This window comes from Triticum dicoccoides, chromosome 7A (genome assembly GCF_002162155.2).
Source record: "Triticum dicoccoides isolate Atlit2015 ecotype Zavitan chromosome 7A, WEW_v2.0, whole genome shotgun sequence".
Taxonomy (NCBI): domain Eukaryota; kingdom Viridiplantae; phylum Streptophyta; class Magnoliopsida; order Poales; family Poaceae; genus Triticum; species Triticum dicoccoides.
The window spans coordinates 116800077-116818180 of NC_041392.1; the positions used below are offsets into that span (position 1 = coordinate 116800077).

The 18104-nt window shown below is 45.7% G+C and overlaps 2 protein-coding genes across 3 annotated transcripts; both read left to right on the top strand.

Annotated features, from left to right (window-relative positions):
• Positions 1–42: 42 nt before the first annotated feature.
• On the top strand, positions 43–12024 carry LOC119330439 (pre-mRNA-splicing factor ATP-dependent RNA helicase DEAH10-like). 2 transcript variants are annotated; one of them, XM_037603543.1, is made up of 13 exons: positions 43–221; positions 761–966; positions 1054–1103; positions 1273–1353; positions 1822–2038; positions 3286–3670; positions 3928–4131; positions 5135–5295; positions 5360–5545; positions 9403–9634; positions 10567–10769; positions 11286–11420; positions 11580–12024. In XM_037603543.1, exons 2-13 carry the CDS (start codon positions 863–865, stop codon positions 11761–11763), a joined length of 2142 nt encoding a protein of 713 aa, XP_037459440.1. In that variant the 5' UTR covers positions 43–221; positions 761–862; the 3' UTR covers positions 11764–12024. The 2 variants fall into 2 exon arrangements, with proteins under 2 accessions (XP_037459440.1, XP_037459441.1); XM_037603544.1 differs by having other exon boundaries at positions 789–966.
• A 707-nt stretch (positions 12025–12731) lies between these two features.
• Positions 12732–15634, top strand: LOC119328541 (26S proteasome regulatory subunit 7A). Its single transcript, XM_037601516.1, has 7 exons — positions 12732–12906; positions 13256–13337; positions 13545–13636; positions 13763–13840; positions 13925–13986; positions 14445–15166; positions 15287–15634. Exons 1-7 carry the CDS (start codon positions 12820–12822, stop codon positions 15442–15444), a joined length of 1281 nt encoding a protein of 426 aa, XP_037457413.1. The 5' UTR covers positions 12732–12819; the 3' UTR covers positions 15445–15634.
• Positions 15635–18104: the final 2470 nt, after the last annotated feature.

Genomic DNA, 18104 nt, shown 5'->3' on the forward strand with positions numbered 1-18104 from the left:
TACTCCAGCTCCAAAGCCCGAGCAGTCGATTCTACCCGCCCTAACACGCCGCCTGGTTCCGTGGCTCGCCGTCGACTCTACCCGCCCCGCCCCTGCCCTGCGCCGCCACGCCCAGCCGGCAGCCCGCGGCCGCCCCGCCCAGACCGCACTCGGCAGTCGACGCCCGGCGCCCGTTGCGCACCCGCAGGAGGCACGCAGCCAGCCGCCCAGCCCGATTTGAGGTACGACGAGATTTCCGCCTGCTCCCCAATTTCTGTTTACTCATTACTCGGTGCTCGTCGTGCTGCCACCTGCCATTACTTCTCGTTACGAATTTAGGCTTGCTGTGCTCCTCTGTAAACTGTAACGTATCACTACTGAATTCTATCCAGGAACGTTACTACTTACTACTGAATTGTTTCAGTTTGGATCCATTTTCTGTATCCATGTGGCATCGCTGTAGTTTTCAGAAATGTTATTACTACTGAATTGTTTCAGTTTGTGTCAAACAATTGGCACATTGTTCTCACTTTTTCGATCAATAAATGTCATTGTCATATTGAAGAACAGAGTGTCAATTAGGACCACATGATTACGTATGTGTATCAAATGTGGAAGAATGAACACATGCACATAGTCTTCTTTGAACTTTTCAAGGCATTTAGGCTCTTCTTAATGCAAAATCAAGACTTATTTGAGAATTTTCCATATGTTTGTAAGATCATATCGGTCAATTTCTGTTGTGTTTTTGGCATGTCATATTTATTGTAACTTTTTTTAGGGTGGACCACCTTGTTTCAAAATCCTAGATTTGCCACTGCCGAGGCCCTACCGTTCCTCCCTATCGCGGCGCAGAAAAAAAATTCCGGCGAGCTAGCACTGCATGCCAGCCATGGCGAGCTTCAGGGCCCGGGCGTCTGCACCAGCACCCGAGATGCCGTCCTTCTCCTCCGGTGCTTCTCCGCAGAAGCAGCAGCATAACGCAAGGTGCCACTACCCTCTCCGCGATTTTGTTTTGTTTGTTTGATTTATTTGCTCGGGGTACTGAGCATATGCTTTTGTTGGGTTGAACAGGAGGAAGCAGCTGATTCGTCAGCAGAGGAAGTCGCTTCCCATCGCGTCAGGTTAGTTTGCATGCCAAATGTTTGATTCCCTTGCGCCCTAGTTTTATTTTTTGTCTTTAGTCAAGAGATACTATTTGTTGTTGTTGATGAGCATTGTTCAGCAGTTATTGAAGAAAAATCATATAGTTATCAATAAATTTGTTGCATGACTTGGTGATTGTGGTTGCAGTGGAGAAAAGACTTGTCGATGAGGTGAGGAAGAATGACACGCTGATTGTTGTTGGCGAGACCGGTAGTGGCAAAACGACTCGTAAGTGTTTCACTGCACTCTTTTCCCCTCCCATTGCTCATTGTTTCTTGGGTCAAGCAATTTCTGAAAGACTGCAGCTCTGTGATGAATGGGATTATTGTTTGTCCATTTATGGAATTGATGTTGTTACTTGTTAGTCTGGTACTGCCTCCGTTCAGAAATAAGTGGCGTGGTTTTAGTTCAAATTTAACTCATACGACATGATATAAGAGTAAGAGTGTGACTGAAGGAATATTTCATAAACACGAAATGAGGTCCCTATGCTTGAAAACCTCTTTTTTTTTTCTTTGTGTCGTAGCGTTTTTATCTTACGGAAATTATTATTATGAATTGCTTGACCAGCACGGACTACATTTGCTTATGTGGTTTCTTTTGAGGAGCATTCTTTATCATTTATTGAAGAATAACCATATGGCTGTCAAGTATTTTGTTACAAAATCATACTCTTTCTTTTGTTTTGTTACGCAGAGTTGCCACAGTTTTTGTATGATGGTGGGTTTTGTCAGGATGGAAAAGTGATTGGCATCACTCAGCCTCGAAGAGTTGCAGCTGTGACAGTAGCAAAGCGTGTCGCCGAGGAATGCAATGATCAGTTGGGCAGAAAGGTTGGATACTCTATAAGATTTGATGATTCCACATCTAATGCAACAAGGATTAAGTACATGACCGATGGTTTGCTTCTAAGGTAATTTTCTCAACCATATTGTCTATTGTTTGATTATTTATGATCTACTCCCTCCGTCTCAAAATTCTTGTCTTAGATTTATCTAGATGCAGATGTATCTAACACTAAAATGTGAATAGATACATCCGTATGTGGACAAATCTAAGACAAGAATTTTGGGATGGAGGGAGTATTATTCTGTTTTATGCTAGCTCCCTGTGTCTATCTGATATTCTACCCACTTTGTTGCCTGCTGTTTGATTCTTTTCTGTAGTGTTTTGCGTAACTGTTGATTTAATGCTGTATGCTCCTATAGAGAATTGTTTCTGTTAAGCTTCATGCACTAGCCAATGCAACCAAAAGTCCGAACTGATGGAAAGGGCTAGTGCAATCCACATATACTGTTACACCCCCCCTCTCACGTGTGACGGGGAAGACAAGTCAACACGTGCAACCGGAAGAGAGCGACGGCGTGCGAAACTCACGTATGACTCAAGAGGCCTATACGTGGACACAAAGGGGGGCAACTGCAATTTTTAGATAAATTGCGCAAACCAGGACTTGAACTCAAGACCTTAGCTCCGATACCATGTTAAGCCTCATGCACTAGCCAATGCAACCAAAAGTCCGAACTGATGGAAAGGACTAGTGCAATCCACATATACTGTAACAGTTTCAATTTTTGAAGGGTTACATCATGCAATTCTCTTATTATGTATGTAGTAGCACTTACCAGCATGATGGCTATGTCCTTGTAATGCTGTTCGAATGATATATGGATAAATCATTTATGAGTTAAAAAATCGGAGGAATGAAGGGAAAAAAATAGGTAGAACACACACTTCTATTTTATCTTTCTCGAGATGGGTGATGTTCTAGATCTACCAGTATTATATTCAAGCTTTCTCTCTATTTCAGTCATTTGTGACAGTAGTCATCCCTACATGTGCATGGACCTGAGACTGGCAACATAGTCTATTTCGCTCACAAAAGAAAGTCCATATATCATTTTATTTGCTTCGGAGTTGTATATTGCATTATTTCCCCCCACTGTAACTTTTATTGTTGTGTTCTTTGTTTTTGAGATGTTTCTATTGAAAAACTGTTGACCAGTTCATTGTTTCAGCTGTATCTTGCCATGTTATAGATGGCTAAATGTGTGGGTTCATCTCTTTCTATCTCTTTTTTTTGTCTGATCTGTGAATTTACTTTTGTGATAGAAGAATTGCTTTCACTTTTGTAATAGAAGAATTGCTTTTCATTTTCAGGGAAGCCCTTTTGGATCCACTCTTGTCTAAGTATAGTGTTATAGTTGTTGACGAGGCCCACGAAAGAACTGTCCATACTGATGTATTGCTGGGTTTGTTGAAAAAAGTGCAGCATTCCCGATCTCTTCATGCGAATAAAAATGGAAAGATTTCTGACAGACCAGATCACTCTCAATCTTCTACCCTGAAGGCATGCCAGGGAATAAAGATTGCACCTCTAAAGCTGATTATTATGTCTGCCAGTCTGGATGCGAAGTGTTTTTCTGATTATTTTGGTGGCGCTAAAGCTGTACATATTCAAGGACGGCAATACCCCGTCGACACACTGTATACTTATCAGCCTGAGTCGGATTATCTAGATGCTACACTAGTTACGATCTTTCAGGTGAGCATCACCCTATTTGCATGGAAGATGTGGATGGATTGGGGAGGAGGAAAGAAAATTGGAGTCTATGTATAAACTTAAAAAGCGTTTTTGAAAGAAAAAGGCTTCCTTCAGAAACCAGGATAAGAGAATGTATCTTGTCTGGGCCTAAATTTAGTAGTATCTTCTAATTAGCAGAGCCTATTGTTTCAACTGTGACTTAATGTAGCCAGCCCTCTTTGATTATGAACTTCATGTTTGGATGTTTGCTTTCTTAGATCCATTTGGAGGAAGGACCTGGAGACATTCTTGCATTTTTAACTGGTCAAGAGGAGATTGAATCCCTAGAGAGGCTTATTCAAGAGCGTGCTCGTCAACTTCCAGCAGATAGTAGCAAGATATGGATTACACCTATCTACTCGTCTCTTCCATCAGAACAGCAAATGAATGCATTTAACCCAGCACCTTCTGGAGCCCGGAAGGTGAACCTTTATGCTCTTTCAATGCTTACTTTTCCTTTCTTCCACTTCCAACATATTTATATGACAAATACTTTAGTTGCTGCTCTTTATATCTGTTGTAGTGCTCTGTTACTTACGTTTGGTTGAGAGTTACACTTCTGTACACAACTACTTATGTTATTGCTAATAAAACACACACATTATATTAGTCTGCAGTTGCAAAAAAAGAGGGTTGAGGGGGCAGTTAATTAGTTGTCTGCTAGACATGGAAACAAATTATGCCCATTGAGCCGGCCTTGGCTGTGGACACTTTAGCAGATTGGTGGCTGGCCAAACACAAGCAGGCTCCGAAGCAGTGGTGCAAGGACCTGGATTCCATGGTTGCTCTGCTAATTTGGTTCGTTTGGCACAAGAAAACCATGATCTATGCGCAGTCACTATGGGCATGAAGGTGGAGACGCAACGTTGGCGGAGTGCCTACAGCCTACAACTCCTGGTTGCACAAGCCACATTGGGAGTAGGCTTTTTTATTGTCCGTGTTTTTTGTGCTGTTGGCTTTTGACAGGCACTTACTACCCCCATTCCCCCCTTTCTGCCGCTATTTTTTTTGGACCCTCCCTACCTTTTTTCCTGCTTTCCATCTCATTTCTCTGGTCCTACCTTTTTTTGCGAGGCCTCTGGCCTACCTTTTACTGTACCGTGATGCTTAGTGACTTGTTTATAGGTTCTGTGAGCCGAGCCTCATTTTTGCTTGAGCTGGTTTTGTCACACTTGGTGGTGGTGTGTAGCCAACAGCCTATTACTTTTTTAGGTAGCCTTGATTTCTCGCCCTATGTTTTCCTGTATTCCTGCACCATGCAACAGATGTTGCATCTTCATCTCCAAATTCGACCTTTTGAAAGGTTCATTGAGCAATGCATTTTCTTATTACCATTTTCCATAATTTCCTTTCACTAAACATGACTGTGTAGTATGCATTATGCAAGGCTTGGAGCATTTTGCTAATGTCCAGTTTGTCTGTCAGGTAGTTCTAGCAACGAATATTGCAGAGACTTCTGTAACAATACCTGGTATTAAATATGTTATTGATCCTGGTATGGTCAAAGCACGCGCCTACAATCCTGTAACTGGAATGGAGTCCCTAATCATCATTCCTGTCTCTAAAGCACAGGCTCTTCAAAGGAGGTAGAAATTTTCAAGCAAATATAATTTTTGTGTGCTTTCTCTTACCTTTTTATTCTACCCTCAGTGGCCGTGCTGGACGTGAGGGGCCAGGGAAGTGCTTTCGGTTGTTCCAAGAATGTGAGTTCGATAAACTGGCGGAATCGACTATTCCTGAGATTAAACGATGTAACCTCGCAAATGTTGTACTACAACTCAAAGCTCTTGGGATTGATGACATCATAGGTTTCGATTTTATGGAGAAACCATCAAGGTGAGTTTTCGTACTTCTGTTTTCTTATTCCTGCTCATGTGTAAAACAAAATTTTGCCCCCTATCTGATTACAGTATAGTGAAGTCACTGACGTATCATGCAAAAAGTGCAATCAACATGGCAAACGATAAACTCAAAATTACTCATGAAATTTATCTGGCAATGTGTGAGCTTGATGTTTTGTTTCATGTGTTCTGCTGTGCTTAATTATATGTTAGACAATTGCTGCCTATGCAGAACTCAAATATCATAGCACTGAGAAGATACACACTAGTAATTTCACTTGTAATACTGTATTTGAAATATTTCGTTATTCGTGATAATGATCCCCGCCTATGTTGTCTCAACATAGCCGGTCCCAAGCCCGGGTGAAGGAGGAGGGTTGTGATAGGCTTGGCGAGCCAACGTAAAAACTCAGCCACTCTTATGGAGATGAAACCCAAAAGATTTTCGTTGGGGCGTAACCCTCTCAGCAACGCGCCACATCGGAACCCGGGTGTGGTGGAAAGTGGGCAAGGGCCGGGCCGTCACCCCCCAAGTGGCGCGCCGTATCTTGATCCGGATACGGTGGCAAGTGAGCGAGGATCGGGTCGTCGCATCCTTAGTGGCGCGCTACATCGGCGCCCGGGTGTAGTGGAAAATGAGCAAGGGTCTTCGCATTTGACTCGACGGGTGCGAAGGGTAAGGAAGCTAGCCAGGAAGCTAGCCGAGCCTAGGAGGATTCGCTTAGGTAGCTGGAACGTAGGGTCTCTGACAGGGAAGCTTCAGGAGCTAGTTGATGCAGCAGTGAGGAGAGGTGTTGATATCCTTTGCGTCCAAGAAACCAAATGGAGAGGACAGAAGGCGAAGGAGGTGGAGGATACCGGCTTCAAGCTGTGGTACACGGGGTCGGCTGCAAACAGAAATGGCGTAGGCATCTTGATCAACAAGAGCCTCAAGTATGGAGTGGTAGACGTCAAGAGACGTGGGGACCGGATTATCTTGGTCAAGCTGGTAGTTGAGGACTTGGTTCTCAATGTTATCAGCGCGTATGCCCCGCAAGTAGGCCACAATGAGAACACCAAGAGGGAGTTCTGGGAAGGCCTGGAAGACATGGTTAGGAGTGTACCGATTGGTGAGAAGCTCTTCATAGGAGGAGACCTCAATGGCCACGTGGGTACATCTAACACAGGTTTTGAAGGGGCGCATGGGGGCTTTGGCCATGGCATCAGGAATCAAGAAGGGGAAGATGTCTTAAGCTTTGCTCTAGCCTACAACATGATTGTAGCTAACACCCTCTTTAGAAAGAGAGAATCACATCTGGTGACTTTTAGTAGTGGCCAACACTCTAGCCAGATTGATTTCATCCTCTCGAGAAGAGAAGATAGGCGTGCGTGCCTAGACTGTAAGGTGATACCTGGAGAGAGTGTTGTACCCCAGCATAAGCTGGTGGTTGCTGACTTCCGCTTTCGGATTCGTGTCCAGCGGGATAAGCGTGCCAAAGTCGCTAGAACGAAGTGGTGGAAGCTCAAGGGGGAGGTAGCTCAGGTGTTCAAGGAAAGGGTCATTAAGGAGGGCCCTTGGGAGGAAGGAGGGGATGCGGACAATGTGTGGATGAAGATGGCGACTTGCATTCGTAAGGTGGCCTCGGAGGAGTTTGGAGTGTCCAGGGGAAGGAGTAGCGAAGATAAGGATACCTGGTGGTGGAATGATGACGTCCAGAAGGCAATTAAAGAGAAGAAAGATTGCTTCAGACGCCTATACCTGGATAGGAGTGCAGACAACATAGAGAAGTACAAGATGGCGAAGAAGGCCGCAAAGCGAGCTGTTGGTGAAGCAAGGGGTCGGGCATATGAGGACCTCTACCAACGGTTAGGCACGAAGGAAGGTGAAAGGGACATCTATAAGATGGCCAAGATCCGAGAGAGGAAGACGAGGGACATTGGCCAAGTCAAATGCATCAAGGACGGAGCAGGCCAACTCTTGGTGAAGGACGAGGAGATTAAGCATAGATGGCGGGAGTACTTTGACAAGCTGTTCAATGGGGAGAATGAGAGTTCTACCATTGAACTAGACGACTCCTTTGATGAGACCAGCATGCGTTTTGTGCGGCGAATCCAGGAGTCTGAGGTGAAGGAGGCTTTAAAAAGGATAAAAGGAGGCAAGGCGATGGGCCCTGATTGTATCCCCATTGAGGTGTGGAAAGGTCTCGGGGACATAGCAATAGTATGGCTAACCAAGCTTTTCAACCTCATTTTTCGGGCAAACAAGATGCCAGAAGAATGGAGACGGAGTATATATTAGTACCAATCTTCAAGAACAAGGGGGATGTTCAGAGTTGTACTAATTACCGTGGAATTAAGCTGATGAGCCATACAATGAAGCTATGGGAGAGAGTCATTGAGCACCGCTTAAGAAGAATGACAAGCGTGACCAAAAATCAGTTTGGTTTCATGCCTGGGAGGTCGACCATGGAAGCCATTTTCTTGGTACGACAACTTATGGAGAGATATAGGGAGCAAAAGAAGGACTTGCATATGGTGTTCATTGACTTGGAGAAGGCCTATGATAAGATACCGCGGAATGTCATGTGGTGGGCCTTGGAGAAACACAAAGTCCCAGCAAAGTACATTACCCTCATCAAGGACATGTACGATAATGTTGTGACAAGTGTTCGAACAAGTGATGTCGACACCGATGACTTCCCGATTAAGATAGGACTGCATCGGGGGTCAACTTTGAGCCCTTATCTTTTTGCATTGGTGATGGATGAGGTCACAAGGGATATACAAGGAGATATCCCATGGTGTATGCTCTTTGCGGATGATGTGGTGCTAGTTGACGATAGTCGGACGGGGGTAAATAGGAAGTTAGAGTTATGGAGACAAACCTTGGAATCGAAAGGGTTTAGGCTTAGTAGAACTAAAACCGAGTACATGATGTGCGGTTTCAGTACTACTAGGTGTGAGGAGGAGGAGGTTAGCCTTGATGGCCAGGTGGTACCTCGGAAGGACACCTTTTGGTATTTGGGGTCAATGTTGCAGGAGGATGGGGGTATTGATGAAGTGTGAACCATCGAATCAAAGCCGGATGGATGAAGTGGCGCCAAGCTTCTGGCATTCTCTGTGACAAGAGAGTGCCACAAAAGCTAAAAGGCAAATTCTAAAGGACGGCGGTTCGACCCGCAATGTTGTATGGCGGAGTGTTGGCCAACTAAAAGGCGACATGTTCAACAGTTAGGTGTGGCGGAGATGCGTATGTTGAGATGGATGTGTGGCCACACGAGGAAGGATCGAGTCTGGAATGATGATATACGAGATAGAGTTGGGGTAGCACCAATTGAGGAGAAGCTTGTCCAACATCGTCTGAGATGGTTTGGGCATATTCAGCGCAGGCCTCCAGAAGCTCCAGTGCATAGCGGACGGCTAAAGCGTGCGGAGAATGTCAAGAGAGGGCGGGGTAGACCGAATTTGACATGGGAGGAGTCCGTTAAGAGAGACCTGAAGGATTGGAGTATCACCAAAGAGCTAGCTATGGACAGGGGTGCGTGGAAGCTTGCTATCCATGTGCCAGAGCCATGAGTTGGTTGCGAGATCTTATGGGTTTCACCTCTAGCCTACCCCAACTTGTTTGGGACTAAAGGCTTTGTTGTTGTTGTTGTTGTTGTTGTGATAATGATCCCAGTCTGCTTAAAATTTTCTGCTAAAGCAAACTTCTGTCTGGACTTGTTAAGTTCTTACGAACCTTATGATGAATGCATTCACTGGAAACTTCAACATTATTCTTTATAAGCTTTGCAGAAATCTCTAGTATAAGCTGAATAGCAAGTTGCTTTGTATGGACATCAAGTTTTGCTAATTGTGCCAAACATACTGCAGGACGTCCATTTTGAAATCATTGGAGCAATTGATTTTACTAGGAGCTTTGACTGATGATTATAAGCTGTCAGATCCAGTGGGTAAACAGATGGCTAGGCTGCCTTTAGATCCCATGTACTCCAAGGCATTGATTGTGTCGAGTGAATTCAAGTGCTTGGAAGAAATGTTGATTGTTGTTTCTATGCTTTCAGTGGAGTCAATTTTCTTCACCCCACGTGAGAAGTTGGAAGAGGTATTCTCATGAGTCCCCAGAAACTTGTTTGATGTATGTTCCACAATAGGTTCTTACTGGACATTATTTAGTTATAAGACCATTGGATGTATTTTTAAGACATAATGCCAGACCACGGAGGCAGGGAGGGTTGAAAACCCAGCAGGAACTGGATCGTTACCCGTTTTCCTGCCCTGGATGAACAGTATACTGATGGCATTTGTTTTATTTCGGATTATTTTGTATCGATTTGAATAGTATTCGTGATCACATGTTGTTTGAAGTTGAAAATGCTAGAAAGTTTTGAATAAAATTGGGGGAATGGACTTTGGGTCCAGCCATGAGTAGTTACCATCTTATGTAGTGGGTCTCGGATTTAGTTTACTTTTATAAATGGAGTTACCACCCTGGTGCGTGACACTGCATGCTTTCCAGGTTCTTGATGAACTGGCGATCATTGATTAATTGCCAAGAATATATTTTCCTAAAACACAGCCTAAATCTCATTGAGTGTTCATGTAGTTATCAGTATTTAACTTCTGAGAAACTTGTGTTTACATTTTTCCTGCAACACTTGCTCTCATTTATCTCTATGGACTTGGGTTTCCCCTGTGGCTAGAAAGACTAGCATTCATTGCTTCTATTATTAAGTCCCCAGAGTGCAAAATTTATTGGTGCCGAAGAATTTTGTAATGGTGATTGAATCATTTTCAGAGTTATGTGGTGGAATCGTATACTGTTTTATTGAAGTACCTTTAGGCTACCACCAAAATGGTACCTTTAGCCTCTAACTTATGATTTCCCATTTGCACGCCAAAGAGGAATTCTTAGGTTCAAATTGTATTTGGTTGGGCTCTTCCCCTGTTACCACCAATTAATAGTGCACTTGTCTCTTTCTTGAGGAATTACAAGTGTGTTTATTCATTGATCCTTTTACCTCAACCCATTTTCAGGCAAGAGCTGCTAGGAAGAGTTTTGAAAGCTCTGAAGGAGACCATATAACTTTGGTGAATGTATATCGAGCTGCCGCAGAATGCTTGGAAAAGAGCAAGAACGCAAATGCTAAAGAAAAGACAATGGAAAAGGCTTTGAACAGATGGTGCTTCGAAAACTTCATCAATTATCGATCTTTAAGACATGCTCGTGATGTTCACAGGTTAGTTCTTACACTATTATTGAAGGCTTAAATTGTTGGACCAGATTGGATGCATTCTCTTAAATGATGAAATGGAAAATACTATAGCTGCCGTGGGCATTGGGTGATTGTAATTCTGAAACTGTTGAATTGTGAGTATACGCACTGTTTGCCTTTTGTCAACCGCGTAAGCTCATGTTATTAGAACAAGAGGTTTCGAGTCAGAGACCCCTGCTAACGAATTTTAATTAAAAAAAATTGCACCCAGCTTGAGCACAATGGCCTTTTAGAACGTTGTTTAACAGTGCTGCAATCAGCTCGAGCATGCCATGTATTTGTAGCGTCAGCAGTCGAAATATCTGCAGGCAATTCTTTCTGTTGAATTTCTATTGCCATTCATTCTTGGACCATGAGCACATATTTAGTAATAGCTAAACCAAATACATATAGTCTTCAAAAATCTGGGAAGTGTTTCCAGTTAAGTAGCAATTTCAGATGACACAGCGAGCTGACATGGAGACGTTCTGTGTGGTGCAGCCAAATCCAGGGTCATGTCCAACAAATGGGGCTTAACCTGTCATCATGTGGAGACGACATGGTCCAGTTCCGGAGGTGCCTCACCGCTGCCTTCTTCCTGAACGCAGCAATGCGACAGCCAGATGGATCATTCAGGTACTGCTCCGATTTCATTCAGCGTGCGGTTTATCTGTGACTGTAACCCGAGAACTCTGTCACGATCTCTCCGACACACTTGGAAGTTCCAATGAGATGTATGCTAGATAATTCAATCTCTCAAGAGCTCATGGCTTGGTGCGTTGTTGGTTTTGGCAGGGCTCTCGCGACGGGGCAGAGCGTGCAGATGCACCCTTCGTCGGTGCTGTTCCGGACCAAGCCGGACTGCGTCATCTTCAACGAGCTGGTCCGGACGACGCAGAACTACGTCAAGAACCTCACCCGGATCGACCCGCTGTGGCTGGCCGAGCTCGCCCCGCAGTACTACGCTACCGAAGACTAGTTTTTCTTCTTTAGCTGTAGTTCCTTGTACTAAGTTGTAACGACGACATGTAGTGGCAACCTGACGATAACGCATGATCGGAATGCCAAATGAGGTCGACGCCCGGCGGCTGTAAGGTGGGAAGAATCTTACTGCTACATGGATTTTATTGTCTTTGCAGTTATCAGCCAAACTGGGTGTGAGACCGTGAGTCGCCACTATGAATTTAGTAGTAAATTTGAAGAAAATATTAGGAAATAAAACTCGTTTTTTTGTAGCATACATGGTCGACCATTCTACTCTTGTATGTACTCCCTCCGTTTGGAATTACTTGTCTCGGAAATGGATGTATCTAGAATTAAAATACGTCTAGATACATCCGTTTCTGCGACAAGTAATTCCGAACGGAGGGAGTATGAAGCTTCACAAGATAATGACACCCGTGGCATTCTGGGCAAAAATGAAAAATCAAAGCTATATTCAAAAACCGCTACTGTTTGAAGGGATCCTAATTTTCTTCACTGGAGAATACCCCGGTGTCATTCCTTCTAGAAATTTCATACATGAGTAGAGTGGTCGACCAAGTTTGATATCCCAAGATTTCAATTCTTTCCTAGTGTTTCTTTTAATCCACTATTCATGTGAGTGCGCATGAAACCATGCCCACCTCTGTATTTTCATCTACTATAAAAGTGAACCACAAACATAAACATGGCGTGAAATCACGATATTTTTTTGTAAGGAAATTGGTAGCTCACCTCAGCGCAGTGTGACGAGCCAGTAAGTCATCCGGAACTCGAATGTGCACGGAGAGAGCAAACCGGTTCGCCTACGAGCCGATGCAGCGGTCCGACTGGGAGGCCAAAATTTCCGAGCCGTCCGATTCGCATCGTACGGGCACGTGAGCGTGGCTTGCCTAAGAGGAAAGAGATTCTGATCGGAGGAGAAAGGAAAAACGAGTCATATATACAGGAGCAGGCACCAGACAGAGACACATCTCGCTCGCTCTCGCCGCCAGACCCCGCCTCCGCAGCGCAGCCGCTCGCCGTCGCCGTCGCCGGAGGAGGTGCAGGAGCCATGGCGCCGGAGCCGGAGGACGACTTCCTGAACGAGAAGAACCCGAGGCCGCTCGACGAGGACGACATCGCCCTCCTCAAGACCTACGTAAGCGCCTCCCTCCCCCCCGCACCGGATCGATCCGCCCGGCGCGTCTCGGCCGGAGCTCTCCGCCGCCCGGGCTTGTTCTGGGGGCTAGGGAGTCGTGCGCCGCGTAGATCTAGCCATCTAGGGCTTTCAACTTCTGTTGTCGTGTGTATTTGGGGGAAACTGCTGGCCGCGTAGTTTGTGTCGTTACGATTTGTGCGTCGGGAATTAGGGTTTTTGACAGGGGAGAAGAATGTTTGGTTTCGATTCTCGTGGTCTACAGCGAGGCATATACCGTGTTGCTGAATTGCAGCGTCTCGATTTGGGTGGAATTTTCTAATTTTGGATGGATGGCTTCCTGCTCTTACAGGGGCTTGGGCCGTACTCGAACAGCATCAAGAAGGTCGAGAAGGAGATAAAGGAGATGGCCAAGAAGATCAATGACCTGTGCGGTACGTGCACATCCATGTGTCCTCTGACCACCCCTTAATCCTGGGTCTAGGATCAGGATGCTCAAACATATGCAGCTGCATTCCCAAGTTCTCACCAGTTTTGGCTAGTCTGATTGGTGGCTGTACTTGATTATCAGTTCTAAGTGCCTGTGCGATCCCACCTTGTTGTGTTCTATCTAGCTCATTTCACGTTTGATTTGATTTCAGGGATAAAGGAGTCTGATACTGGGTTGGCTCCACCAAGCCAGTGGGATCTTGTGTCAGATAAACAGATGATGCAGGAGGAGCAACCGCTGCAGGTGAATTAGCATGATGTCCGCCTTAACCTTCTGCAGAATGCATAGAATTAGCGGTTTTGTTGTCACCTTGGTGCTTTATCATACCCTCCACGGTGAATTAATAGTCAATTAAATTCTGGTGTGAAGGTCGCTCGATGCACGAAGATCATAAGTCCAAATACTGATGATGCCAAATATGTCATCAACGTCAAACAAATTGCAAAGGTATGTCAGCACTGTACCATTTTAGCCCAATCATATCTTCTGGAGGTTGAATATTGATGATGTTGATTTTGGGGGATATTGCAGTTTGTGGTCGGCTTAGGTGACAAAGTTTCCCCAACTGATATCGAGGAAGGAATGAGAGTTGGGTAAGTTGTCTGTTATCTCCAATGAGTACATAACATCTTCCATTTGGATGATCTCAAAAAGCTTTTTGTACCTGTTATGCTTTGTGTCAACACTTGCAGTTAGAGTGTAGCTGTAATGGCGGACTCCTTTTTAACGGAAATCTAGAGTTAAGTTGTTGATAACAATAGTTTTGACTTTTGAGTGCTAAGCCACATCACTGATGTGCAATAGTGGACTGGGTACTACTTCCAAAGAAGCATCTTAATATAACCCTTCAATTGAGCTGTGGCTATCGCCTACTAGAAATGTGATTTGTAACTGGTGTTATGTACTATTGTTGTGCTTTGCGCTTGTTCTATTCCTATCGGTTCATATATAGGATCACCAAAGTTTGTTGCATAAAGCATCTTATTGTGCTTTACTTGTTCTTGAATGAGTTGCATTATATATGTTGATTCTACTCCTGTGTATTATGCAGGGTTGATCGAAACAAATACCAGATCCAAATTCCTTTGCCGCCCAAGATTGATCCAAGTGTTACAATGATGACAGTTGAAGAAAAGCCGGATGTAACATATAATGATGTTGGTGGCTGCAAGGAGCAGATTGAGAAGATGCGGGAGGTTGTGGAGCTTCCTATGCTTCACCCCGAGAAGTTCGTCAAGCTGGGTATTGATCCTCCAAAGGGAGTACTTTGCTATGGTCCTCCAGGAACTGGAAAGACTCTTCTTGCCAGGGCAGTGGCCAATCGGACCGATGCATGTTTTATCCGTGTGATAGGAAGTGAGTTGGTGCAGAAGTATGTTGGTGAAGGGGCACGGATGGTTCGTGAGCTCTTCCAGATGGCTCGGTCAAAGAAGGCATGCATTGTCTTCTTTGACGAGGTTGATGCCATTGGTGGTGCTCGGTTTGACGACGGCGCTGGGGGTGACAATGAGGTCCAGCGCACCATGCTCGAGATTGTTAATCAGCTCGATGGGTTTGATGCGAGAGGAAACATCAAGGTCCTCATGGCTACCAACAGGCCTGATACATTGGACCCGGCACTGCTGCGTCCAGGGCGGCTGGACAGGAAGGTTGAGTTTGGCTTGCCAGACCTGGAGGGCCGCACCCAGATCTTCAAGATCCACACCCGTGCGATGAACTGCGAGCGGGACATCCGGTTTGAGCTGCTGGCCCGCCTCTGCCCCAACTCCACTGGTAAGAGTCTAGTACTCTGGCATGACACGAGTCTCAGATGATCTGATCCCATCCATGCCTCGTGTGTCATGAGCAACAGTCTTCTCATGTATCCATGTATGACTCTGTGTGTTGCAACAGGTGCTGATATCCGGAGCGTCTGCACAGAGGCGGGAATGTATGCCATCCGTGCGCGCAGGAAGACCGTCACGGAGAAGGATTTCCTTGATGCAGTCAACAAGGTCATTAAGGGTTACCAAAAGTTCAGTGCCACGCCAAAGTACATGGTCTATAACTAGATAGCCTGACGTTAGCCCCCTGTGTATCTTTGCCGCTCGGGCCTTCTTCTACGGGGTGGTTGTTTGTTGCTCTGCTTTCTTTCCCTGTCCAATAGAAACTGCATCATATGTTACTGTGGACTGTACCGTCGGAATATTGGAATGTCAAAATGGAAGGAAGGATGATGATGATGATGATGCCATTTTCTTCTCTCGCATGAACATTTGAGTTGTTTGATGCATCGCGTAGGTTACTTTGATTGTATGTTAATGTTGCTCTCATGCTATAGAGTCTTAGTGCCGTGATGCACCGTTGTGATGGAACGTGCAGTTTCTGCTCTCGAAAAATAGTAAAGATTACTAAAAAAACTCTGATTTTTTGTGGCAATAAATATTGTTGAATGCACTCAATGTTTTATGCACGTGCAAATTTCCATGAAGAAATATTTGCAAATTTGCTTATTTCTGCTTAACTCCATGAATGTGATTTCGTCACGAAGCATTTGCACACAAGCAGAAAACTAAGCAATTTTTGTTGTAAAAATACGTATTAGATCTTATTTTCTATTTTACTATTTATAGTAACATTTAAGCTCCGGACTAGAAATCTTTCGCGTTGCCATCCACTTTGAACGTGGCAACCAACCAGAGCAAGGCGCCGCCTTAGGGAGCTTTTTTTGTTTTTGAGCGGGAAGGCCAACTTTTTTCATTAACCAATCGGTTCATAGGGATACACAAAGGGGTCGTGCGGAGCACTTAGCCACAAGTGGCGACCTTGGTCTAAAAACCCGAAAATTTGGCCAAAAAATGAGCATCCGAATTCCTCGCCATACCTTCATGAATGAAATCGCAACTTGCAAACTGATGTCGACCCTGTTGGATTTCACGAATAATAGAACCATAGGGACGTGGAGTTTCTACACCCAGGAGCAAATGCTCCTGGTGTGAACAGTAACATCAAATAAATTTAAAAATAATTCAAAAAATTCTGAATTTTTTTTGTGACATACTTTCATAAATGTTTGTTGTGCATGCAAAATTTCGTCGCAAAATCATATTGGTGGAAGGTATGGTAAAAAAACAAAATCCATGCTCTGAAAATGTTACTTACAAAAGCATTTTGGAGCTCTGATTTTGTTTTTTTCGGCATGCCTTCCACAAATGTGATTTCGCAATGAAATTTTGCACGCACAACAAACATTTGTGGAAGTATGTCACAAAAAAATTCCAGAATTTTTTGAATAATTTTTCTATTTTTTTGATGTTACTGTTCACACCAGGAGCATTTGCTCCTGGGTGTAGAAATGTACTTTCGCCATACCTGCCACTATTTCTATTTTTTTTATGAAACGGGGCAACAAACTGGCCATTTTCATTGATTAAGAAAAAGAGAATTGCCTGGTTAATTAACGGAAAACCGGGCTAAAACCGGTACAACCCAACCCATATGACATGGGTACCTCCGGCCAACCTGGCCATCAACATAGAACACGAAGCTGCAAAGAAGAAAGGCATCCGCCGAGGAGTCGCAAGCGTCATCGCCATCACTAGTTGCCTCGAACAGGCGACTCCGACTTCACCGTAGAGCTCCATCATCGAAGCCACACACAAACAGCTGCAGAAACCATGGCGGCACATGCCAACAGATGGCCACACGCGCAAGCGACCGACAGCTCCGACTTTGACGACGAGCATCGCAAGGGAAATATGCAGGACTTGCGCCGAACGTGCCTCCGCAAACCACGGAAGAGCACCTCAGACACGCCGGGAAGAGCCGACTACCGAAGTCCACGACGCGACCCAAGCTCCTCGCGACGCCATCATCGCTGCCAAACAGAAACCAGCACCCCGCCTCAGCAAATCACGCAGCAAAGATGTCACCCATCCACGGCGAAGATGCCGCCTTCCACCGGTCTCCCAGTCGTGGCCGGCTCTGAGACGATGCCCCCAAGGAAGAGAAAGACGCGAAGAGGCCTCCATCTCCCGATCCAATAGATCTGAGGTTTCCCTCCGGAGCCAAAGCCGTGCGGAGGAGGAGCACACCTCGCCTGCGAAGCTTCCAAGAAAGACCACGTCTCCCGCGGGCGCTGCCGTCACCGGCTCCGGAGAGGACTGGAGCAAAGGATTTCTCCTGGAGATGACCACATGCAACCATCGATCGCTGCCCATCGACCACCACCTGCCGAGGCCGATCTCACTCCGGCCACGGGATCCCATGATCCATCATGACCAGATACACTCACCACCCCCTGGCCGTAGCCGCCGTCCACCACCGCAGCACCACCGCGACCACCACCACCGCAGCCACCAAAGTCACAACGCGAAGTGCAGCTCCCAGATCGAAGAGCTAGTTCACACTAGATCTAGATCGGAGCCGCACCAACAAAGCAGCAGTGCAGACGAGCAGCTCCTCCACCTGCAGCGCACCTCACGCTCCAGAGCAGCACAACCGCCACGCCCGCCGTTGCCGCGCCCGGCTGTCAAACCGTGTTCCACGCACACATCCGGAACCAAGCGCCACCGCGCGCACGCATGCCGTCCACGCCCAAGCCATGCCGGAGCCCGGACCGAGGCCGCCGCCCGCGGCCGACGCCATCACCACACGCCGCCCGTCATCCATCGCCCTCCGCCGCGAGCCCCCCCTCGCGAGAGACGACACAGGAAGAAGAGGTCCCGCTGCC